At 43.9% G+C, this 25,693-nt stretch overlaps 1 protein-coding gene across 2 annotated transcripts; it reads left to right on the plus strand.

Moving 5' to 3' along the window:
• On the plus strand, window positions 1-25,693 carry TMEM233 (transmembrane protein 233). Of its 2 annotated transcripts, none has more exons than XM_039229901.1 (2): window positions 1-186; window positions 25,519-25,693. In XM_039229901.1, the coding sequence occupies exons 1-2, from the start codon at window positions 1-3 to the stop codon at window positions 25,657-25,659; spliced, it is 327 nt and encodes a 108-aa protein (XP_039085832.1). In that variant the 3' UTR covers window positions 25,660-25,693. The 2 variants fall into 2 exon arrangements, 1 of the variants encoding a protein (XP_039085832.1); XR_005527991.1 differs by lacking the exon at window positions 1-186 and adding an exon at window positions 24,517-24,580 and having other exon boundaries at window positions 25,519-25,569.

The raw sequence follows: 25,693 nt of genomic DNA on the forward strand, positions 1-25,693 counted from the left end.
ATGTCTCAGTACGACCCCAGCTCGGACTTCAAGAGGGCTTTGGACAGCGGTGCCGAGGCCAACACCGAGGATGACAAGACCGAGGAGGACGTGCCCATGCCCAAGAACTACCTGTGGCTCGCCATCGTCTCGTGTTTTTGCCCCGCGTACCCCATCAACATCGTGGCTTTCGTCTTCTCCATCATGGTGAGTGACTTAGGACCCGGAGCAACCAGGGAGGAGAGGCCTGGGCGGCGTCGCGCCGGTACTGGGGACCCACCGCGCTCTCCACCGCTCCCTTACGCGCACCCCGGGTTTTCCGCCCTCTGCGCCTCCTCTATCTCACGCTCTCAGAACTCCGCCACCAACCACTAGCGCCTCCTCTGCGCTCCCTGGGGCGCTCAGAGCCCTGACCCAGCCTCTCCCAGGCCGGCTTTCCACGTTCTTCCAGCGCCCACGGTGCACTCTCTCCAACACGGGGGCTTCTTTCCCTGTCTCCTTTGACAACGCTGGGGACTGATGCGGCGCTTCTCACCCTGCTTTTCTGGAACCTCAAAGTGCGCCCGCCGCGGCCCCACTCTGAGCGCACGGGTTCTACCGCCCGCTCCCTGCCGCGCTCGGGGCTCCCCCTCTCCAGCGCGTGGCAGTCTTTATGGGGATACAGTCTTGATGGGGATCCCCGAGCGATTTCCGACGCCCTCTCCTTGACCCAGGTCCCATGCTTTCTTAAGCACCCCCTATCCAGGACAACAGTTCCTTCCTGTTTCTTCCTACGCCAGCTCCTCTCCTTGGCACCCCCCCTGGCCTCCTCTCTCCAGCGGCCTGCACTGTCTCCAGGCCTTTCTTGAGTGCCCCCTGTGCCCTTCTGACCTGCGACAGGCGCCATCGCCTCTCTTTTACTCTTTCTGCCCCATAATTTGCGGCGCGCGGACCCTATCTACGCCTCTTCGCGTCCCCCAAGGGCTCCCTGGCGCCCCTCCGCCGCGCTGTCCCGGGGCGCCCCTGGGAACGCGCTGGGGACTGCCCGCGCCCCGTGCGCGTCCTCCTCCCGATCCGCCCGCACCTCTCGAATACACGCTGCTGGTGTTCTGCCCTCCCAGAGCTCGGCTCCGCGGCCCCCTTCAGCCCCGGGAGGAACCCACCAGGAGGGCGGCGAGCGTCCCGGAGGCCGTCGCCTTATTGACTGGAGCAGCTGGCCCAGGGGTGGCGGCGGCGGGGTGAGGTTCCCACCGGCACTGTCCCGGGGCAACCGTGGCAGCGAACTCCCTCCCCCGCGGGTCCTCCTCGCCTGCAGCTAGGCGCCCAACTCCGCAGCCACAGACCGAGAGAGTGGGACTCATCCCAGGAAAGATCGAGGGCCATCGCCCCCTTCCCCCATGCAAGTCCGGCCACACTTGTCCACGGGTGGCGCCGTATTCGCTTGGTGGGGACACATGAGGATTTCATTTGCACGCGCAACCTGCTCTTTCCCAAACCCGGTTTGTCCGCTGTCTGCACCAACATCCTAGAGCGCCTCCGCTGAAGTTCCGATGCCTGGGTTCAAATACTAGTTCCGCCCACAACCTAAGCTGTAAGATCTCCGGAAATCATTGCATCTCTCTTAACTTCCGTCTTCTTTGTTTGTAAAATGGGAATAATCATAGCCATATAGCCATAATTTCTTGACGTTGCTGTATTAATGAGATGATTATAAAACGCTTGGAACAAGCGTCAGCATGACGTTAATATTAGATCTTTACTCGGATGTCACCGTTTAAAATCAAAATCCCCACAAGCTCTACTCCCCTTTCCTGGCTGTTTTCTGCCCAAACCTCTTCTCTTCCATCTGATACGTTATTTTACTTATTACTGTGCTTACTGTCTGTGCCCCCCTTGTTAGAGTATAAGCCCTATGAGGGTAGGAGTATTTGTCAGTGTCCTTTGTTGCTGTATCTTCAGCACCCAGAAGAGAATCTTGCAGGTGCCAGAATGAAATGAATGCATGTGTGAATGAATGAATGAATGAATGAATGGTGTTAATGGATCCTGCTGCCTTCTGCCCCATACTGGAGCCAGGAAAACTGTGGTATCAGGTTCCTTAGGACCAGCCAGCCAGTTTCCTCTCTTCCTTCCTCACCAGAGATATCCGGTCTTGGGTTTTCTGCAGGTGAAGTTGGAGAGGATGCTGCAGCCAAATCCTCCAGGCAGCAGCAGACACTCTGGCTGGAACTGGTGCCCACACTCCATCCTGATTTATTAATGAATCCTCAGACAGTTCACCCCTTTCCCAGTGCCAATTATAAAACTGCCTGCAAAGGCTTTTTCCTTCATTGATCCGAGATGAGCTAACACTCCAGCTGGTGGTGACAGGTTGGACACTAATGATGCCACTCGGTGTGTCCCGGGGGATAAGATTGGTACATGCTTTGAATGGAAACCTCTTTTCCTGACCCCCCTTGCCCAATCCTCTCTCTCAAGATGTTTCCGATAGTTTTATAGCAAGACACCATCTAATGCCAGAAACCAGACACTGGAGTTGGGAAAGTTGACTATGGGCAAACTTCATACCTTCTTAAAGCCTTGGTTTCTTCATCTAGAAAAATGGGAATCTGAGGTGCACTTGGATGGCCCAATCGTTTAAATATCTAACTTTCGCTCAGGTCTCACGGTTCATGAGTTGGAGCCCCGCGTCAGGCTCTGTACTGACAGCTCAGAGCCTGGAGCCTGCTTCAGATTCTGTGTCTCCCTCTCTCTCTGCCCCTCCCCTGCTCTTACTCTGTGTGTGTGTGCCTCTCTCTCTCTCAAAAATAAACATTTAGGGGCGCCTGGGTGGCTTAGTCGGTTAAGCGTCCGACTTTCGCTTAGGTCATGTACTCGTGGTTCGTGGGTTCGAGCCCCGCGTCGGGCTCTGTGCTGGCTGCCAGCTCAGAGCCTGGAGTCTGTTTCAGTCTACGACTCCCTCTCTCTCTGACCCTCCCCTGCTACGCTCTCTCTCTCTCTCTCTCTCTCCTAGAAATAAATAAAACATTTAAAAAAAAATAAAAAAATAAAATAAAATAAAATAAACATTTAAAAATTTTTATAAAAAAAGAAAGAAAATGGGAGTTTGAAAAGCGTTTTAACTGGAGCAAAACTGTTATAACGCCGGAACAAGAGAAAGCATGTTGAACTCCCAGTATTGTGCTAGGTATGTGCAATAATTTTCAGACAGATGGATAGACCTGGAGCCTGGAAACAACATATGTCACACATGAAACCAAATAGAACATCAAATAAATGAAACCCAAATTCTAAAAAGAGCTTCCCGCACCCTCCCCACCGCACTCCCTCTAAGGTGCTTTCCCATTGAAACCGTGTGGATATGGGCGCAACACATTTCATGATAAAGACTCCAAAGCCCAAAGAATAAAGAGGAAGAGGAAGGGTGTGCAGGACGGAAGTGGACACCAACTCTGCCAGTGGTGTGTTTTCCCTAGGGTGTCTTGTGGGGTTCCATCTGACTATTTTCAAGTCTGACTGATCCATAGTTTGTGGTAAAGTCAGGCGCACTGTTGCTGGGAGTGATGCCATTCCCCATGGAAGCATTAAAAAACGCTTCCAGGGCAGGGGCACCTGGGTGGCTCAGTCGGTTAAGCGTCTGACATCGGCCCAGGTCATGATCTCATGGTTTGTAGGTTCGAGCCCCACATCAGGCTCTGCGCTGACAGCAAGCTCAGAGCTTGGAGCCTGTTTCAGATTCTGTATCTCCCTCTCTCTCTGACCCTCCCCTCCTCACGCTGTCTCTCTCGCTCTCTCTCAGAAATAAGTAAAACATTAAAAAAAAATTTTTTTTTTAATGCTGGGGAACATCTGTGGTATCACAGTGATTGGGGCACTACTGGCTATAGTGGAAAGAGCTAAGAGTAGCAACGTTCTGCAACACTCGAGTCTGTTGCCCAGTGAAGAACTGACCGACCCCAAATATCAACAACACTCTAATCAAGAAACATAGTAAAGGTAATGCAAAGTCATATGAACATGAATGTAAGGAAAATATTGATAAGCCTCAAAATAACTAGTTCCCAGAACTGTAGGAAGAACTAGTGATCTCAAAACATTCGAGATTCTTTATGTATTAAACCGAGCCTGAGAAGCCTTCTCTAAATTACCCAGGCGGAGTAGATGTTGGGGGATAATAAAACTATTTTGAAAAATATACATTTGAGAAGAAGGTGCTTCAAGCTATGTGTGGGCATCTGTGATTTTCCCACCACCCCATGTGGAGGTAGGGAAGTCCTGAGAGTTGCAAGGCAGTCAGTGCCCTACAGGTGAGAATCGTACAACATGGCTTGTTGTATTGGAACTCTGATGAGTCAAAGCATTGCCAGGGGCAGAGACACAGACATCTTGGCTTCTCTGTGTTGAAAGTGCACTTAACTTGTACTCAATTTCAAGGACACATACCTCAAGAACTTCTCCCCAACCTGGGCCACTTCTAGCCCAAATGGCATGTTCATAGCAATTTGAAAATGGCACCCCTTCTCCATACAGATGGAGCCCTGCACCAGGGCATATGGCTTGGAAAGTGGAGCACAGGCTGGCTTTCAAGCCTCATTCCCCATGCTGCCATTCATCCCTGGTTATCTTTGTTTATTCCATCCAGAAGGAACTCTATAACTTCCATATGGCTTCTGACTCTGGAGAAAGAATGTCTGTTTATGTGACAAATATTTATTTGCATCTAATAAGCATCTATTATGTGCCATGCTCGATTCCCGATGTCAATATACTCTTTTACCTCTATCAAGTGGTAAATAAGATCAGCAACATTTCTGTGCTCTTAGATGTAGAAGAAGAAAGGTTCCAAGCTAATTGCAGGAGTGTTGGCAATTTTAGGTTGAGTTCACCGTCTGTTGTCTGTGTTGCTGGAATTTGCTACCTGGCTGAAGAGATTGGAGTTGAATCCATGCTGAGCCTCCATTCTTGATGAGGACATTCTATAGTCATTTGCACAGCTGAACCAATCTGGTCACTCTAAGTGTGAACATGAAAGAGCCAACAACATTTGACTGGGGGACTTATAACCCACTTTCAACAGAGCTTTTCCCTCGCACTTATAGAACTTGTCTAGATACCAACCACTGAGGTTCAAATCTTTTTCTGCCATTTGGTACATTTGAGATCTCATACCACTGACTCAGTCCTTCTGAGGCTTAGTTTTCCAACGCTGTAAAATGGCAGTTGTAATAGTACCCACTCAAGCACTGCTGTGAAGACTGGATAATAAAAGTTAAATGTTTTTATCCCACTGCCTAGAACACAGCTAGGATTCAGTAAGTATCAATGATGATAATGATGATGATCATGATGATCATGATGATGATAGTGATGATGATGACAGATGATGATGGTGATGATGGAGATGATGGTGTGTATATTTTAGGGATACAAGTCATTGTCTTTTCCAGTGGCAGTTTTTCTCTTTTTATTGACACTAGAAAATTCAGTAAGAACAAAAGCAATGACAAGAAGATATGTCACTGGAATAAATAATTGTTGCAGCCTAAAAGTCAATATTAATGCTAATCTGGAATGCATACAAATAAACAAGGAAGACTATTGGTTAAGCATGGAATATTAAACATGCTCGCTTTTCTCCATTCCCTTCCAAAACCACTTAAAATGATAGTAAGTGGATTTAAAAGGGCACAAACACCCAAGGACAAATTAGGAGAACAGATGAAGAAATGAAGAGGTGACAAAATCTTGGAACATGGAAAATGGCTAGCTGGGCATTGACTGACATTACAGAGTAGATAACACTGAAATCTGAATCCTGCAGAAGAAGAAGCCAACAAGAATAAAGTCAGTGTACCCTAAAAAACTCTAGAAAGACTCGTAAATTGGAGGCACCCATTGAAGATATCACTTCTGAAGGTAGGAATAAAAAGTAGGGCTAAAGAGAGGAGGAATCTTTGCAAGTCTGTTTAAGAAGTCATTACTACCAGAGATCATGTATCAGCCCATGTAGTAGGCACCTCCTTCCTCAACAACCCTGACAAAAGATGGGAGATTTGCTCTCTGGTGAGGTTAAACACAATGGCTCTAGACACCAGGCACAGCTGAGGGTAAAGTTAAGACACCACTGAACAAGGCTCTAGCCCCTGTCCCCACTTAGTACCCCTACCCTGGCATCCAGGTAGGAGATCAGAGAACTCCTCTTCAAGAATGTGGCCATACCAATGGGGAAAAAAAAAACCCTACAGACACAAGCAATTAGAAGTTCTCTAGAGAAATGATGAAACCACCACCCAGTCATCCCAGACCACCCACCCGTTGACAAGCCCCATCCACAAACACAAAACTTCCAAGAAGTTTTTCAGTGTCTCACTTTCAAATATGAACAGGCAGTCACAGATTATTGGACATGGGAGCAATTCTTCTGAATTAAGAGACCTGTGGTTTACAGAAGAAATGAAGTGTTAGGAAATAAATAATGCAAGAGGCCCAAGAAAACTTCAAGGACAGATGATGGACATCCTCAGAGAAATAAGAAACTGTGTGGTAACCACTAAACAAGAATAGGTTGGGAAAAAAATAAATCAGAGAAGCAAAACAGAGATCTTGGGACTTAAAAATATGAGGGTGGATTAAAAAAACAGTAGAAGAATTAGAAGTCAAAGTTGAGATAAACTCAAGGAAGTAATATATAAATCAAAAAGATGGAAAATGTGGAAGCAACTTAAATGTCCACCAACAGATGAATGGACAAATAAAATGTGGTATACATATACAAAGGAATATTTATTCGGCCTTTCGAAGAAAGGAAATTCTGATGCATGCTACAATATACCCCTTGAAGACACTATGCTACGTGAAATAAGCAAGCCATAAAAGGACAAATATTGCATGATTCCACTTATATGAGGTACATAGAGTAGTCACATTCATAGAGACAGAAAGCAGATGGTGGTTGTCAGTGGCTAGAAACAAAGAGGAATGTGGAGTCACTGTTTAATGGATACAGAGTCTCAATTTGGGAAGACAGAGAAAGTTCTGGGGATGGATGGTGATGTCTGCCTAACAATGCGAATGTACTTAATGTCACTGAACTGTACACTTAAAAATAGTTAATAGAGTAAATTTTATATTATGTATGTTTTACCACAATAAAAAATGAGGAACGATATTTTCTCCCCCAAAGATGAAAAGTGTCAAGAAAATATAAGAAAATTTGAGAATCATTCCCAGAAATCCAACATCTAATCAGAAAGTTCCAAAAGCAAACAAAGAAAACTGAAGAGAGGAAATTATGAAATAAATGATTACAGGAAAAATTTCCAGAACTGAATGCTTGAGCTTCCAGACTTGAAGAGTCCCCTGCCACCCAATAAAATGAATGAAATTGTATGTGTACCAAAGCACATCATGGTGAAATTTCAGATACTTAATTTCTCTCCAATCCTACAAACCTATAAGAAGGAAAAGCATGCCATGTTTTCAGCAATGTTTAAACAGTGAAACAATGACTTCCAAATCCCCAAGGAAAATTTTCCAACCTTGATTTAGACCCATCCAAATAATCAGTCAAAGGAAAGAATGAAGATATTTTCAGACATTCAAGAACCCCGAGGGGTGCCTTGGTGGCTCAGTTGGTTGGGTGGCTGACTTCAGCTCAGGTCATGATCTCACGGTTTGTGGGTTCGAGACCCACGTTGGGCTCTGTGCTGACAGCTAGCTCAGAGCCTGGAGCCTGTTTCAGATTCTATGTCTCTCTCTCTCTCTCTGATCCTCCTCTGCTCATGCTGTGTGTCTCTCTCAGAAATAAATAAAAAACATTAAAAATTTTTTTAAATAAATAAATAAAAGAACCCCCAAAAACCCAAACAACAAAAACTACCTCCCATACGCCATGTCTCAGAAAGCTATGGGAGGATGTGCTCCCCCAAAACAAAGCAGTAAATCTATAAAGAGAAAGACAGAAAGAGAAAGATCCAGCAAAAAAAGATCCAACACAGGAAAGAGGCAAAGAGAAGTCCTCCTCATAACAAGGCAGTGGGTCTTGTCCACCCGCAGAAGATGCAGAGGATAATGGATGGGTGGTCTGAAAGCCACTGTCAAAATCCATTATCTGGTTGTGGCCTGGCAGAGTAAGCTATAGTTCTGCCCCACGCCTGACCACACCTGCTGTTGAAGACAAGGTTTGTGGTCAAAGAGAAAGTAAATACCCGCAGGATGAAAGGCAAACCAAACTGACTATTCTTTCCATCTGACCCAGTCTCCACCAGGGACTGCTCATCCATCAAAGCTATGTTTCAAGTGGACTTCAATTAAATTTAGAGAGGAGATTGTGTGTGTGTGTGTGTGTGTGTGTGAGAGAGAGAGAGAGAGAGAGAGAGAGAGAGAGAGGATGAGAGAGAGAGACCGAGGCAGAACTTGGAAGTAACAGGTCTCAGTCTGGCAGAACTTGGAAGTAACAGGTCTCAGTCCTGGCAGTTGACCCAGGAGATTTAACACTGTTTTCAAATTGGAGCTCTAAATATTGTAGCTTGTTAGGTCCCTGAGTGCGGCTTCTCCCAACCCTCTCTAGCCCTTACCACACCATTGTCAGCTGAGAAATGGGGTATTAATATTAGGGACCTTTGTGATTTATTTCTTATGAATTCCTGCACATGAAGTTCAGAGGAGTATTAAAAACAGTTCCAGATGGTAAGGACCTTACTTGACTCGCGGCATTATTAGAAATTTCGATTATAGATACAGATTTTACAGACAAGCACATCGGCCAAGCAGCCCCTGCTTTGCTGGTTACTATGTGGCAGTGGGTGGCCACTGACATTTGTTACTTGGGAATCTAGAAGTTAAACTGCTGTTGGAGTCCTTTCAGTCCTAGGCTCCTGGAGGTACAGACTACATCTATTTCAAGCTGTTAATCTGTGTGTTCCTATAAAAGAGAACACACTTTTTTGGCTCTCTAAAAGAAAATACATTTTAAATAGCATTTTAATTTACTGATAAAATGATATAATGATTGCATCATAGCATAATATGGGAAATACAGATAAAACAAGATTGACCACTAACGGATGGTTTGTGAAGCTGGGTCATGGGAACATGATTTGTTTCATGTTTAAAAAATTCCCTAAGAGGTTTTTTTTTTTAATGTTTATTCATTTTAACGAGAGAGAGAGACAGAGCATGAGCATGAGCATGAGCAGGGGAGGAGCACGGAGAGAGAGGGAGTCACAGAATCCAAAGCAGGTTCCAGGCTCTGAGCTGTCAGCACAGAGCCCGACATGGGGCTCGAACTCACGAACTAGGAGATCATGACCTGAGCTGAAGTCAGATGCTTAACCAACTGAGCCACCCAGGCACCCCCATAACAGTTTTTTTTTTTAAAGAAAAAAAGGGGAAAAAAAGAATTCCAACCAGAACTTATCTCCCTAAGTCCTCAAACACTGCCCAGATAACAACAGCAGCTATTAAATGAGTCAGCAAAACAGGCCATGGTTAAGGTGTAGTTTGTCATTAATTAATAAGCAATTTATTTCTGACTTAAACAATGTATGAATTTTAATGATGACTTTGGAGGAAAATTGCAAATAGTCATCAAGGGGAGACCAAGAAGGAGGACCCACCCCCCAGAACAGCGCTTCTCAAATTTCAACCACTTGAGGATCTTGTTAAAATGTAGCTATCACTCCTCTTTCGAAACTCAGCTAGAAAATCACCTCTTCCACGAGGCCTTCTTTGATTGCCCTTCTCCTTCACCCTAGGTTGTACCCACTATACTCGGAATAGATTTCTCTCAGCGCATCTTTATTTCTTCATGCCAATTTGTGTATGTGTGCCCCTTGAACTCACCTAGCAAAATGCAGAGCACATGGTCAATAAGTAACATAGATTTGATGGATGAATGAATGAATGAATGAATGACTACAGAGGCCTAAGTTTGTTCCTACCTTTATCTGTGAGGATTCTCCTCCCTTCTGAGCTATGTTCTGCATTTCTGCCAAAACTTTTTTGAAAAATATCCAGGAGATCTAGGCTAATGCGATTAGTCAATGAAATGTTGGCCAAGGCGTGGTTCCCAACAATAGCGTTTCTGGCTGGTCTGGAGCTCACTGGCATCCTCACACTGCAGACCAATGGGTCCACATTTAGAAACTGGTCCCTCTTACTAACTTGCTAGCCCACGTGATGGTGTTCTTTAGTTTGGAGCCACTCATCTGGAAATGTGATGCCTTCAAAGCACGAGTTTGAACATATCTGAAAACTTCCAGTTATGCTGGAGTTAGGCTCATATCTCGAACCTCCAAGTTCAAGAATTAAGCCAGGCTTTCTAGAGCCATATGCTTCTTGGACAACTGGTTCTGCCCAATGTTAACGAATTTTACCAAAAAAGGGGTGGGGAGGGGGTTAGGAAATCGGGAGGTCAAATGCTAAGTTAAGCAAATGTAAACTGTTTCCTTTCTTTGGGGTTTTTCAGAACGTCTGGCCAACACTGTGTCTTGTGGTCCTTCAGTGGGACAGTGTAACAGGGACATTTAGTAACCATGTTGCCCAGGATCCTCTGATCCTAAGGCTAATACACCACAAGACACACTTTGGGAAATACTGTTCTTAATGATACAGGTTCTCACTCTGAATGGACTGAGCCATTGTTGATAATGCAAGTGTTCCATCCCTAACATGTTGCCTTGTAGGCTCTCCTCTCCGCACCTTCTTCCAACAGAGGTGTTTTTAGTGGGTCTCCCTAGTCAAACTTTTGCTGGTGTTCTTCCTCCCTCATTCTCTTTTCTCCTATAGCTTAAATTCGGAAATTCGTCTTTCTGTTTCCTTTATGTGTCCTGTTCCCCCAAACTGAAGGAAACCTTCTATATTTAAGTCCCTCTTCTGATAATTTCATTTGTTCTTTGTTCTGGATAATTTTGGTAGTGTGGTATCACCATCGTCATCATCATCATCATATTGTCCATATGTCTTTACTTCTCAAAGCATTTTCATATAGACATAACTTCACTTTTTCCTCGCAAAATCCCAGCAAGGTATGCAAGAAAGCTGTTTGCCCCATTTATCCATGAGAAAGCAAGGCTCAGAAAGGTAACACTAAGTAATACATGGAATTGTTGAATCACTCCGATATATTGTACCTGAAACTAATATAGCACTGTATATTAATTATACTGGAATTTTTTTTAAAAGGAAAGAAAGATGACACTAGGGAACAAAATCAAACAGGAAAGTCCTTGCCCCATGGAGTTTATAGTTTAGCCTCTTGAAGCATTATAATCAGGTGGCTATGCCTCACTCTCTGATAGGAATACAGCTTTGATGTTCTGAAAGCTTTCCCTTTTAATAGACTTGCCCTATCAATAAAAGAAGCATCATATAATACTCTCAATCAAGTCTGGCAGAACTCCTCTCTAGCTTTTTGCTTTTATGATAGGCGGTCAAAAGGACAAGTCTCACTTGTCCTTGAAGATATTTATGGAGAGAAACAGCCCAGAAGCACAAGAAGGAGACAGACAAGCATGAATGAATGAAGGGTGAAGACAAGGAAATGTGCATTGTGATCCACAAGCCCCATCTCTGAATTTCCAGCACTACCTTTAGGCACAGAAGCTTAGGAGCAAGCAAACTCTAGATGAGAAATCCAAAAGTCATCTGAAAACTCGGGCATTATTACTAAAGTGCCCACATCTACCAATCTGTTTTGACAGAGCTTGCTATCAAGAGCTTGGGATCTAAAGACAATGCTGATCTATATGAAAAGAGTTCTCACACCCAAACAAAAGTATCTGAGGCTATGTTCAGGCATTGACGTAAGCCTATATAGGTATGTGAGTCTGCATGTGTGTGTATAAGAGAGAGACAGAGACATAGACACAGAGCAGTAGAGAGATACATACACAAAGAGAGAGAGGCAGAGAAAGAGAGGTAACTTCACTTCCCACTGGCCGAATATATACTAGAGATGGAGGCATGGTGAAGAGGAGAATGGCCCTGAAAGAGAGAAGGTGTGTCTTGAAGAAAAGGGAACATGTTCTAAAATTGGGCTTCGGTATTAGTAACTCAATAGATTAAGCAATAACAAAAACTTCAAGTGCCATACTGTTTTTCATAGCGAAGCCCTCTTTTTTGTTCTAGCTCTCAACCACATAGAGGGCACCTGATGCTCCTGAGGGAAGTTCTTCATGCTTTTGAAGGACATGTGGCTCATAATGTCTTCCCTTGCGCCACACATTCTCCTAGGTATCTACCAACAAAAGTAAATGGGCACTGGGAAAAATACCTCCAATACTTCAATATCCCATGAGCCCCCAAAAAGCCCCTTCCACACTTGTGCTTTTTACAAAGTCCAAAGCCCATTTTCAACAAGAAGGAAAACGGAAGAGGCAGAGGTCATTGCAAATAGACATCTGTATGACCAAAGACAGAGAAAGCCTGGGTCATTAGCCTTCTCTTGCCATTATGATGTCCCTGGCCCCTGACACTATGGTAGGAAGCTGGATGGGTGGCACTTAGCCCTGAGTTTCAAAGAGAAAATCTGGGAAAAGGAATTCAGATGAGGGAAGAGAGCTTTAAGCCAACACAAAGAAGTGTCACTTGAGTACGCCTGGTCCCCTCAAAGAAGACACCACAGCACTTGGGAAACCTCTGGCCAATTTTTCAAGAGTAGGAAGCAAGGAGTCAGGATTCCCCCACGTTCATTCACTCATTCAACAATGTCTGAACACTTACTATGTGCCAGACATTATGGTAACCCTGTAGATAAATGTCAGCTTTATACAGCTGACCTTTGGGGCATCTGTGAGCTAGCTGCTTCTCAGTAAGTAGAAGCAGCCTACATGTTGGGTCAGTGAATTAGCCTCTCTTCTTCCCCCAAGAGTTCGGAACTTGTTAAGAAATAAGACACAGGAAACAAATAGATGATCTGTTTGCAGAGTATGTCTTCAGGTCTATAGCCAAAGTGATCCACTGTGCTCCCCAAACTGGGCTGACCCACCCAATATTCTATGGGCAGCACAGGACAAGCACAGCTTTCCCCTGCTTGTTGATTGAGACAGTCAATCATTGATTGAAATTGATTGAAATCATTGAAATTGATTGAAATGATCAATGAAAAAGATCATTTCAGAGAGTGGTAAGTGCTGTGAAGAGAATAAACAGTGAAGTATGAGAGAGAAGGACTAGTGGGAGCAGGTGGTGAAGAGATTGTACTTTAGAAAGTGTGGTTGGCAAAGGCTGAAGGATGAAAACAAGCCAGTGATGGGAAAATCTGGGCAGAACCAGGAAGTGCAAAGGCCCAGGGGTAGAAAAGGCATGGTGTGTTCCAGGGTCATATGCTATGATATCTACATCATCCACTTTAAATGGACCTAACGTCCCCAGGAAGGAATCCCAGAACAGGTCACCAGATAGACAGCTAGAGCTTCTGTTATACGGTGGGGTGTCATACAAGAGCTCTTCACAGATCATTACTTTTGCCCAGGCCTCAGCCTGCTCCCACATTTAGGACCAATTCTTGGTTTAGTTTTACTTTAATTCATTCCAAACTAGAACAATTACTCAGAACTAATTTGGTCACTGAAGGAGCAAGATCTGTTTTTGTCTGGATCTCAGTTTCCCTAGGCAGTAATAGCCTCCGAGTGCAAATACAGCTGACAAACAATAGCCCAGGCTTCAACGATTCTTGGCCCTCCCTGCTGTCTACTCCACAAAATTCCTCTCTGTATTCCTAAGAGGTGTTTCTCACACTGACACACAAAACGGCAATGTGCTAACTGTTAACTCCTGCAAGGCCTGGCTGCTGCTTCCGGTGGACCCTGGGGTAACAGTCATGTACCCCCAGGCTGCTGCTAAGCCCTGACATCATTTCTTGTCTGACACTACCAATTTCTCTGGCCTCCGCCATTTGGTCCACTGGAGCCTTCAACATACAAAAGCTTTGTCACTAGGCCTCGCTTCTTAAGAAAAAAAAAAAGTATACAACTCAAACTCAAGTGATTTTTATTCTATCACAAGGTTGTGCAATCATCACCCCTATTTAAATCCAATAAATTTTCATCATCCCCCAAAGAAATCCCATAACCATTGGCAATCACCTGTCATACCTCTTTCCCCGAACCCCTGGCAACCAGTAATCTACTTTCCGTATCTATGGATTTACCTATTCTCGATATTTTGTATAATGGAATCATACAAGGGTGCCTGGGTGGCTCAGTCGGTTAAGCGTCCAACTCTTGATTTCAGCTCAGGTCATGAGCTCACGGTCCGTGAGTTCAGACCCACGTCAGGCTCTGGGCTGACAATGCAGAGCCTGCTTGGGATTCTCTCAGCCCTCCTCTTTGCCCGCCCCCCCCGCCCCTCCCCTGCACACGCACCTGTGTGCTCTCTCTCTCTTTCAAAATAAATACCTTTTTTAAAATAATAAAAATAAATGGAATCATACATTATATGATCTTTCATGTCTGTCTTCTTTCACTTAGCGTAATGTTTTCAAGGTTCACCCATGTTTTAGCACGTGTCAGTATTTCTTTTTAAAGCTAAGTAATATTCCATTGTATGATACGACCATATTATGTTTCTCCACTCACTTTTAGGTTAATTCCAGTTTTTGGGTCTCATAAACAACACTCTATGAACGTTCATGGACAAGTTTTTGTGTTTGCATGGCTTCACTCCTCTTAGGTGGGAAGTATATACTTAGGAGTGGAAGTGCGGAATCCCACGGTAACTCTAAGTCAACTCTGAGAAACTGCCAGACTGTTTCCAAAGCAGTTGTGCCATTTTACATTTTCATGCAGGAGGGTTCCAGTGTCTCCACATCCTCAATAAAACTTGTCATTGTCTGTCTTTTCATTCAAGTCACCGTCCCGGGAATCTTGTGGTTTAGATTGGCAGTGCCCTGTTGTTTTAATAGTTGTTTGTTTACTATTGTTGAGTTGTAAGAGTTCTTTATATATTCTGGATACAAGTCCCTTATCCAATATGTAATCTACAGTACTGTCTCCTCTGTAGTGGGTTGTCTGGCCCTTGTTTCTTTCACTTGCTTTGTGACCCTTGTTAGGGAGTCTGTGTGTTGCAAAGTTTTCAATGAAACAACTTTTATTTTTTTTTCTTGTAGCGTCTCTCTCCTTTAGCCCCCTGACAAGAACTGGTGACAGATTCAAAGGCAGACACTTGTGGTTCAGGCTCTACACTCAACTCCTAGGTTTGAATCCTAGCCCCACCCCTTCATCTAACTTCTCTGAGCCTCAGCTTCCCCACCTATGCAATGGGAATGTTAATACAGATCTCTACAAGAACTGGCAACAGATTTAAAGGGAGACACTTGTGGTTCAGGCTCTATAGTCAACTTCTAGGTTCAAATCCTAGCCCCACCCCTTCATCTAACTCCTCTGAGCCTTGGTTTTCCCACCTATACAATGGGAATGTTAATACAGACCTCTCCACATTGTTTTCAAGATGAAATGAGGTAATGCTGGGCCCTTCACACTCATTATCTCAATTAAGCCTCACAACCAGCCCGTGCTGTAGACATTATTATCCCCATTTTACAAATGAGGAGAACAGACTCAGAGCCATCCCTATAAGTCTTATTTCCCTTCTAGTTCAGCTACTACCATATTAAAGATCCAAATATGTATTATAAATATTGTCTGTAATAAAATGAGGCACAGCACAATTCAATACACATATATAAGTACTAGGGATGTGAGGTCCATTTAAGTGAAAACCTGTCAATGACTCTGACTTATGAAGTGAAAGCAGCTGAAATTCCCTCATAAGCACTCGACCTCAAGCCAAAAATTCCTTATTCCGGTCATTCAGACAGCAAATCCATGTCTGCTATTCTAAGGCTGAAGGACACCCTTCAGAACTCTGACACAGAAGCTAGATGACTCAGTTTACCCTCTGATCTGCCAGTACCAAAATGACTGGCTGCCTTGGTCAGAAACTTAAGTTGACCAACTGCCTCATTTCAGTGTTTGGTTGCATTGTTTGTGTTATTTGTTTGCTTTTCTGTCAACCTAACCTCACTGAAGAGAGTTAAGGAAACACTAAGTTTCAGGTCCTCCATCAGGCACTGGAAAAAAATAATGTGTAAAAAGAGACATGGTGCCTGCCCTCACGGAGCGCACAATCAGATGATGGAGCCAAACACTCCGTGAGTCAATTAGCAACAGAGTGAAATAACTGAGTCGCTTAAAGAGGATGCCATGAAGGAAACAGACAAGGGCTGAGTCAGCATGTAGGTCAGGGGACCTAGTGAAGCGGAGTGACCTGACCTGAGAAGGCCGCCCTGAGGAAGTAGACATGAAAGCTGAGACCGGAAGAATGGGCGGTCACTGGCTGCAGGAGACGTCAAGCGAGGAGGGCTCCCAGCAGAGGAAATGACCAGGACAAAGATCAGGGGGCCGGAAAAAAGAAAGGTGGGGAGCACAGAGGAAGGTTCCAGATGGGGCTGGTGAGGCAGGCAGAGGTCAGACCCTGAAGGGCTTAGAAGACCATGATTAAGAATGTGCCCTGTCCCAGGGCAATGGGGAGCCAAAGACTGGTTTCCAGCCAACGCCACTGAGGACTCCCATCCCATCCCCCCATACAAGTGACTTATGCTCTCTTCTCTTACGGCATTATCAGACATTAAGAGTTTTTCAGAAAAGCTACTTCCCACTGTGGTGTCACTGGCTGCCAGGGCTTCACTGCTTACCTGTCTCAGGTAAAAGAAATGTGCCTTCTATGCCTTACCAAGGGGGAAGACGACTCTTGCTTTTTACTGAGGTCTTTTATTCTTTTTTTTTTTTTTCTAGGAGAGAGAGAGAGAGACAGCGTGAGCAGGGAGGGTCAGAGAGAGAAGGAGTCACAGACTCTGAAATGGGCTCCAGGCTCTGAGCTGGCAGTCAGCACAGAGCCCGACGCGGGGCTCAAACCCACGAACCACGAGATCATGACCTAAGCGAAAGTCGGACGCGTAACCGGCTAAGCCACCCAGGCGCCCCTGAGGTCTTTTATTCTTAACAGTAGACATAATCCTACGAGAGAGCAACTGGGCAAGGGGAATATAAAGCGTACTAGATAAATGTAGAGCATATTAAATAGATTTAATAGCTCATTTGTTTTCATCTTCGTCAATCAACATATGGCATAATAATAATAATATCAATGTAATAGCTAATGCTTACTGGCTGACAGGCTATTTCTCAAGCCCTGCTCGAAGCACTTCACGTGTATTAACTCATTTAATCCATAATGACCAGGAAAACAAAATATAAACCAACAAACAACTGACAATGTCTTCCATCGTTATTATTTTGTGTTTAGGGGAATTTTGTTGAAGGGTGAACGTGGAATTTCTGATCACGTTTGGTCATAGAAGAGAACAAAGAAAATGAACAAATCTTTGACAGGGAGATCAGGAGCACAGATTAGAGACATATTTGCCCTCTTTTTCTTATATCAGGGGCCAAGTTTTTATTAAATTAGCATCAAGTCAGCTACCTGAAGCTGGGTTATCAACAGTGTATTGAACAGAGTTCATAGGTTCTTGTGGACATGATGGCATAGTTATTGTTAAGAGTTTTGTCGGTTCACTTACGGTCATCTGCTTAGATTTGTAGCCTCCTTGGAAAGTTGTCTTTGAACACGGAAACATTATTTGCTTCCTTGTCTCTGAGTCTCAGTTTTCTCACCTGTAAAATGGGGGGGGGGTACAATTTTTAACCCCCATGAGGGTTATTGTGAAGATTCAATTATGTGATGGCATAAATGGTCAGTCCAAAGCCTGGTGCAAAATACGTGCCTCATGAATTATTAACTATTATTTTATCACAATTCATTATTGGTATAACTAACATAGCCCCTGGTTTACCTTCAACTTCTTATTTCTCTGTCTCCCCCTCCCTCCTTCACACTTACATTTCAGTCACAGTGGGTTTTCTTGAGTACCTTCAACAAGAAAATTATTTCCTACCCCTGAACCTTTGCACGTGCTGTTTTCCCTGCCAGCCTTCTTCCCCCACCCTCTTTTTGCAGGCCGGGCCCCTTCTCAAATCTTCATATGTCAGCTACCTGCTCCTGCCTCAGCAAGAACTCCTCCCTACACCCCATTTTTCTTGCCTCAGTAAGATTCTGTAATCATCTTGTTTATTAGCCTGTTTACTTGTTTTCATTCCTCACGAGAATGTGAGCTCCATGACGGCAGGGAACACCATCTGGCATACAGTTGGTGCTCAACAAATAGCTCTTGAATGGATGGATGGATGGATGGATTGACGGATGGATGGATGTCCATCTACAAGAGTGGTTCTCAACTCTTCCTAGAATAACCTGGGAAGCTTACAAAAAAGTAAGCTGGAGTCCCAGCACCAGAGACCTTAATTCAATTGGTCTGGGAGGGGGCTTGGGCATAAGAAGTTGTAAAGTCCCTTCAGGTAATTCTAAGGTCAGCTGGGGGCTGGGAACCACCAACACAGGAGAATTTAAAAAGCATGACTTTGAAGAGTTGCATCTCAGGCCTCCACCCAGCAGCCACCCCAGAGGGGATGCCGTCTCATCCGGTATCATGGGGAATGTGGCAAGAGTTCTGCTCTAAGAGCAGAGGGAAAGGACAAAGCACTTTCCATATTTGTCTGGCTCAGGATAGTCGAGCAGGTTCCCCATTTGATGTGAGGTGTCACAAATGTCTCGAACACTGGATCTCTTGGTGTTCAACTCCAGTTAGCAAAATTCACGGAGTTATACGGAGTCTCTCCTTCTTGCAAATGTGGAGGCCAGGAGCTGCCTGAACCTTCTGACAGGCAGCCAGGAGTCCTGGCTGGCTGCGTGGCCTCATGCCACAGTCTTGCTGGTCCCTCCCTGCTGCCGTTTTTTTTTTTTTTTGAAGTTGGGCCTAGAAACAGTCCCCCTCAATTCTAGTTCCTGACCAACTTTCCTTCTGTGGGTATTTGAGTATCAGGTGTCTATCCAGGGAAGAGATGCATAAATAAGCTTGAAATAACTTGATGCAGTGACCATGACATCATTAGTATTTACTAAAGGAGAAAGGAACTTGCCCACATTTCTATCAAAGTGTGACCTTTGCTGGCTCAAGGCAGCTGACCGAGACTTGGATGGTCTCCTTAGGTTTGGTAATGACTATTCCATTTGGCCAGCATAAGCCCAATCTTGGAGAGAAGAGAAAAAGCCCTGCTAGGGACTCTTGAGTGCCTGATAAAATGTGTGATGGAGCCTCATTTGCTCTACATCCTGAGAAGGTTTCATTTGCCTCACAGAGGAAAATAAAAACTGGAAGGAAACTAAACATCCTTCTTTTCAACATAATTTCCATGGTGAACAGAGATGACACCTTACCACCCAACACCTTAAAATAAGGGTGGTTGGTTTAGGGAATTATGAGGTCTACAGCTCAGAAAGGAACTCTGGGCAACAACCCAGCACCATGGGAAGGCTGTAACATGAGAGAATTTCTTTGAGTGTGGACACTCCAATCTACAGGAGGCAAAATTTCATAGAACTAGACACATAGCGAAAACAAAACAAAACAAACAAAAAACACCTGATTAATAGTATCATGCCAATGTCAGTTTCCTGGTTTTAACAAATTACTATGGTTATGTAGGATATCATCATTAGGAGAAGCTTGGTGAAGCCTTTATGAGAACTCCTGGTAGTATCTATAGTTTGCAACTTCTTGTGAGTCTCAATCTATATCAAAATAGAAGTTGTAATTTGGGGGAAAAAATGGACTGGGAGAAACTAGGAGAAAATTTTGCAATATATGTAACAGGTTAAGGCATATTATCTGCCATGCTATTCAGTACAGTTGGCATTAGCCACATGTGACTGTAGAGTATTTGAAATACAGAGTACCAAAGCTTTTAATGATATTATTTTGGACCTGTCGGGTTAAGTCAAATTTATATTATTAATTTCACCTATTTATTTTTACTTTTTTAATGTGGCTACTAGAAAATTTTAAATTACATATGTGGCTCCCATTATGTTTCTATTGCACAGTGGTGATCTATAATTATATAAAAAGTTCTCACAGAGCAATAAGAAAAAGACAAACCAATAGAGCACTGGACAATGGATAGAAGTATAAAATTCATCAAGAAGCAATACAGGTGGTCAATAAACATTCATCTATATAACAAGTATTTATTGATCTCCTTTGTTTCAGGCACTATATTGGTCACCAGAGAGAGAGTTTTTTAAACCTTTTTTTGTTAAGTTTATTTATTTTGAGAGAGAGTGAGAGAATCCAAGCAGGCTCTGCACCATCAGCACAGGGCCTGATGCAGGGACTGAACTCACAAACCATGAGATCATGACCTGAGCCTAAGTCAAGGAGTTGGGCACCTAACTGACAGAGCCACCCAGGTGCCCCACCACAGACAGTTTTAAATATACTGTTCTTAGAAAGATTCTCTAAGAAGGTGACATTTGAGCAGAGGTCTGAAGGACATAAAGATAGCTCTATCTCACCATCAAACCAAAGAAATGTTATCTTGAGATTCTTTCTCACCTATCAGAGTGGTTAAAAAAAAAAAGATTGATAATAAACTGTCGGCAAGGATGTGGGGAACAGGGCACTTAAATCCTGTTAGTGGCAGTGTAAATTTGTCTAGCCTTTTTGCAGGGCAATTTAACTCTCTCCAAATGTAACCACATCTACTTTTTGATTCAGCAGTTCCATTCCTAGGAATCCATCCTAAGGAAAGGCTCAAACATGTATGAACTCTATGAATAAGGATGTCTATTGAGGCACACTATGTAATTGCAAAAGCCTTTAGGTAACTGAAATGTCTACGCCACCATGTAAGTGACAAAACCATTAAAAAGAATGAGACAACTATGCTGACATTTTTTTCCTGTAAATTTGAAGCTACTTGAAAACAAAAAGTTACCTAAAAACAACAAGTGCCATGACAAATTAAGATATTCCCCCCAAGTATGCAAGGGTGATCCAACAGTAGGAAGTCCATCAATATAACTCACCATTTTTAAATCCTGCCTGGAGAAAGAAAACAAGAGCTTGGAAAGGTGTACACCCTGTATTAGTGGAAAAATTCAAGTTGCAGAATAGGATAGTATAACATTATTCATATCTTTGGAATAAAGAGAAAACAAACAGACAAACTCTAAGTGTGTGTGTGTGTGTGTGTGTACACACTTTTATGTACATTATTAAAGTTGATTTCACCAATTTATTTTTATTTTTTAATGTGGTGACTTAGAAAGTTTAAAATCACATATGTAGCTCCCATTATATCCCTATTGCTCAATGTGGATATACAATATATTCAAAGTTCCCACAAATCAATAAGAAAAAGACAAACTAGTAGAAAACTGGACTAACGATAGAAGTATAAAATTCATCAAGAAGAACTGCATTTGGGGCACCCGGGTAGCTCAGTCAGTTAAGTGTCTGACTTCAGCTCAGGTCACGATCTCCCCTCAGTCCATGAGGTCAAGCCCCACATCAGGCTCTGTGTTGTAGCTTGGAGCCTGGAGCCTGCTTCAGATTCTATGTCTCCCTCTCTCTCTGCCCCTCCCCCACTCATGCTCTATCTCTGTATCTTTCAAAAATGAATAAATGTTAAAAAAAAAAAAAAGAAGAAGAAGAACTACATTTGACCAACAAACATTCACACACACACACACACACACACACACACACACACACACACATCCACACTTTACCAAACTAGCTATATGACTCTGGGCAAATCCCTTTAACATCTCTGTGCCTCAACTTTCCCAACAGTAATATGGAAACAATAAAGCATCTACCTCATAGACCTGTTATGAGGACAGGATAAAAATCCTAGGATTTTAAATCCTAGAAAAATATTTAACACAGTGCCTGGTACATATAAATGTTCAATCAGTGTTACCTGTTATCATTATTATTTTGTCAAAGAAAGACCCAGAGGCCAAAACATTTTGAAAAGAAAAAAGTCACTTGGAAATGCAAGGGAGTGTACCTTCACAAGGAAGGACCAGCTAGCCCAATAAAAAGCACAACACAGGTATTTAAAGAAAACAAGTGCAAAATTGCCAAGGTGACAAAGTTGTACAGTAATCTGTTCATGATTTTAAAATAAACAAATAACCAAAGCAAAATAGTACCTTTCTCAAGAAATTACAATATCCACAAAGGAAGTGACCTCCATTTGGACACCAACATCACAAAAGATGGAGATGAAGTTGTCTTTGCCAAGATTTATGGGAAATACTCAAGGTTTTAATATTGGAGGGATGTGGGCTCAACAGACTGACCCTGTATTCTTGGTTTATCTCAGGGTACAAATTGCTATTTCTTTATCTTGACTGATAGACACAATGTACTTAGTCATAATGGAAGCAAGAAAAAGTGTCAGCTTTCCCTTCATATTATTCACGGGTGGGGAGAGGGGGCAGAATCTAGAAGCAAATGCACCAGACTACAATGGCTATCCCTGGGAAACAGGATGAGGAGAAGACCTTACTATTTACTGGGTGTTTCTGGAGCATTTGAATGCTTTCCATGTTCACAAATTACATTTGTAATCTGTAAAAGAACTAATAAGATCATATAAATGTTAAATATCTAAGCCATCCTCTGTTTCTTTCTAGTTCTTCCACAACAGATGGGATAGTTTGCTTTCCAAGCTTTTCAGAAAAAGATTATAAACCGTGCATTTTCTCTACAACCCACCTCCATGACTTCAGTCTGTAGTGTCTACCAGGAGACCCTTAGCATGCAATTCCAAATTGGGAGAGGCAAATAATGATAGCCAGTGAATGGGGGAGGGAGGAATTAATTCCTTCTTGCTCCATTGTTAGATCTCCACCTTGAACCCTGAGACTCCCAACCAGTGAGGTCCTTCAGAGTGAAATCTGGGAGTTCTAAAGCTCCCACACTCATCTCTCCATATCCTAACATTTATCCAGCAGATATGCCCATAGACAGCCCCTTCTTCAAGGACCAGAGGAGGAAACGGATTCATAAGAGAACTCATGGTGGGGACTGGTGGGGGCAGGGGGAGGTGAATCCACAGCTGATACTGAAAGAGGCTTTCATCCATCTTTCAAGCCAACCATGGCCTCATTCCTAGACAACTCAGCATCTCCCTTAGGAGCCCCAGCAAGGTGGTGGTTTGCAGAGAGGAGGGCAACATACAAGATGCAGAGTGGCGGCAGGTGATAAAGGTTGAGCAAGACTCACTCGTGGCTTGCACACAAATCCCCCTCAGCCGGGTCACCAGCCTGCCTCTGCTGACCTGCAGTAAACAACTCAAGTGGCTCAGGAAGCCTCTATCTCACCTGTGTCGTGGGCAATGCACAGATAGAGACATACCCCTCAGTGTGCCACAGGCTTGCTGTTCTTCCCACTGGAGAACATGAAACTGATTTTTTTATCCAAACAGCCAGGAGTTTAGGCATCACCCTATATTTTTCCTCTGATTACATCAACACAAGTACATTGCCATAACTAAGTGCATCTTAAACGGGGTTTTCCAAAGCAACACAATAGGATAATGATCACTTTCAGAGAATGTTGAATGTGCGTAATTTTACACTGGATTGAGAAAAACATAAAAATTTTTTAAAAAATGAACTGGACTGTGAGCTCAGAATTTAGAGGTCTAAGATTCTACACATTGACTTTGATCATAAAGACTATAAAACAAAGTTCCTGGGGTGCCTGGGTGGCTCAGTCAGTTAAGTGTCCATCTCTTGATTTCAGCTCAGGTCATGATCACACGACTCGTGGGTCAAGCCCCGCATCAGGCTCTGTCCTGACAGCTCAGAGCCTGGAGCCTGCTTCGGATTCTGTCTCCCTCTCTCTCTCTCTCTGCCCCTTCCCTGCTCTCTCTCTCTCTCGCTCTCGCTCTCTCGCTCTCTCTCACTCTCGCTCTCTCAAAAATAAATAAACATTGAATAGTATTAATAATAAAACAAACAAAAATCACTAGCCAGGTGTTTCCAATAAATACTCAGGGCTGAGCACTCCAGAATTCAGGACTCCGAATTCCAATGCTCATGCTACTGGAAGGTCTGGATATCATTACAGGTTCCTGCCTTCCCCTTTACACCAGAGTCCTGTGAGTAAAGCCCCCTTCACTGCTGAGGCCCACAGCTTGTTGCTAAGGTGGTCAGAATCCAAGAATTAATGGAAGGTTCTGGAAGCGGGAAGCTCAGTGTTCCGGGTGTTTCTCTGGCTTTTAATTGTCTACACGGGCTTAATCCGCCTTGAAAGTACAGGAAGAGGAGCAATCTATTACTGAAGTGCTGTGACTTCAGCATCAAGAACAGAAGTTCCTACTGAAATCTACCATTCAGCACACTGATCAACCTCTGTCTGTTAACTCATGAATACCAATGTCCAGTCTTCACTGAGCTGCAGCAGAACTTTTGAGGGGATCCTCAGCAGTGGGAGTTATGATGAGGAGGGTTTCCTAGAGGACTGTTTGGCTGCCCTGGCCATCAGCTCAGCAGCAAACTTTCTCTGAGCACCTCCACTTTGCCCTCCAACAAACTCACATTCTGTAGGGAAACAGATCTGTTTCTCTCACCTGCTCAGCCAGTACCTATTTCTTGAGCTCCTACCATGTACCAGACGCTGCTCAAAGTACTAGCAATAAAGGAGGTATTGGCTGGGGGGCCTGGTGGGGAGGGGTAGCTGCTATTTACCAGCCAGACAGAAGTCGTTTGGTATTTTAGCAGCCGGGAAAGCCGTATGAGTAGGTACCAGCTGAATGACAGCTTGGCTTGGGGATAGAGGTGAACGGTTCAGTCGAGGTTCGCTGACCTCATGGATTGAACTTCTAGTGCAGAAAAGGCAAACTTTTTCTGTAATGGACCAAACAGTAAGTATGGCCTCTGATCCAGCTACCCAACTCTGTTGTAGATTAAAGGAGCCACAGACAATAGTAAACAAATGAGTGTGGCTGTGTTCCCAACAAACTTCATTTATAAAAAACAGCCAACTGGGGGCATGTGTGACTCAGTCGGTTAAGCACCTGACTTTGGCTCAGGTCAAGATCTCAAAGTACATGAGTTCAAGCCCCACATCAGACTCTGTGCTGACAGTTCAGAGCCTAGAACCTTCTTCAGATTTTGTCTCTCCCTCTCTCTCTGCCCCTCCCCTGTGCTCGCTCTCTCTCTCTCTCTCTCTCTCTCTCTCAAAATTAAACATTTAAAAAACAACAGTAGGCTGGACTTGGCCCATGGGCCAGAGTTTGCAGACTTCATTCTGCTGGACGAGACATGCATACCTGTTCATTATACAAATATTTATCAAGCATCTTCTGCATGACAAAATATGGCACTGGGCACTGGTACACTCTGCTGAACAACAGATAGTGGTCCCTGCCCACAGAGCACTTATACTATAATGGGAGAGGCCCAATCAATCATTTTAATGTGCTATAGTAAATACCAAGATGAAAGTAATCAGCAAGGGGAAATCAGTCAGCCCAGGGTGGGCTTCCTGGAGGAGGAAGAGGTGATCAGATCAGCCTGAGAAGCGCATGCCTTTCCTTGTGGGTTGTCTGTCACCACCAGCTTTTCCCTTGTGTCCTCCAGTCTCTGAATAGCTACAACGATGGAGACATTGAAGGATCCAAGCGTCTCGGGAGGAATGCCAAGTGGGTGGCCGTCGCCTCCATCATCATTGGTCTTCTGATCATCGGTATTTCTTGTGCAGTTCACTTCACAAGGAAGTAAGTAGGCTTTTTGAATCTTTCCAGATGTGAAATGC

Source organism: Hyaena hyaena, unplaced genomic scaffold (assembly GCF_003009895.1).
Source record: "Hyaena hyaena isolate Hyena2069 unplaced genomic scaffold, ASM300989v1 scaffold_0, whole genome shotgun sequence".
In the NCBI taxonomy this organism is placed as follows: Eukaryota; Metazoa; Chordata; class Mammalia; order Carnivora; family Hyaenidae; genus Hyaena; species Hyaena hyaena.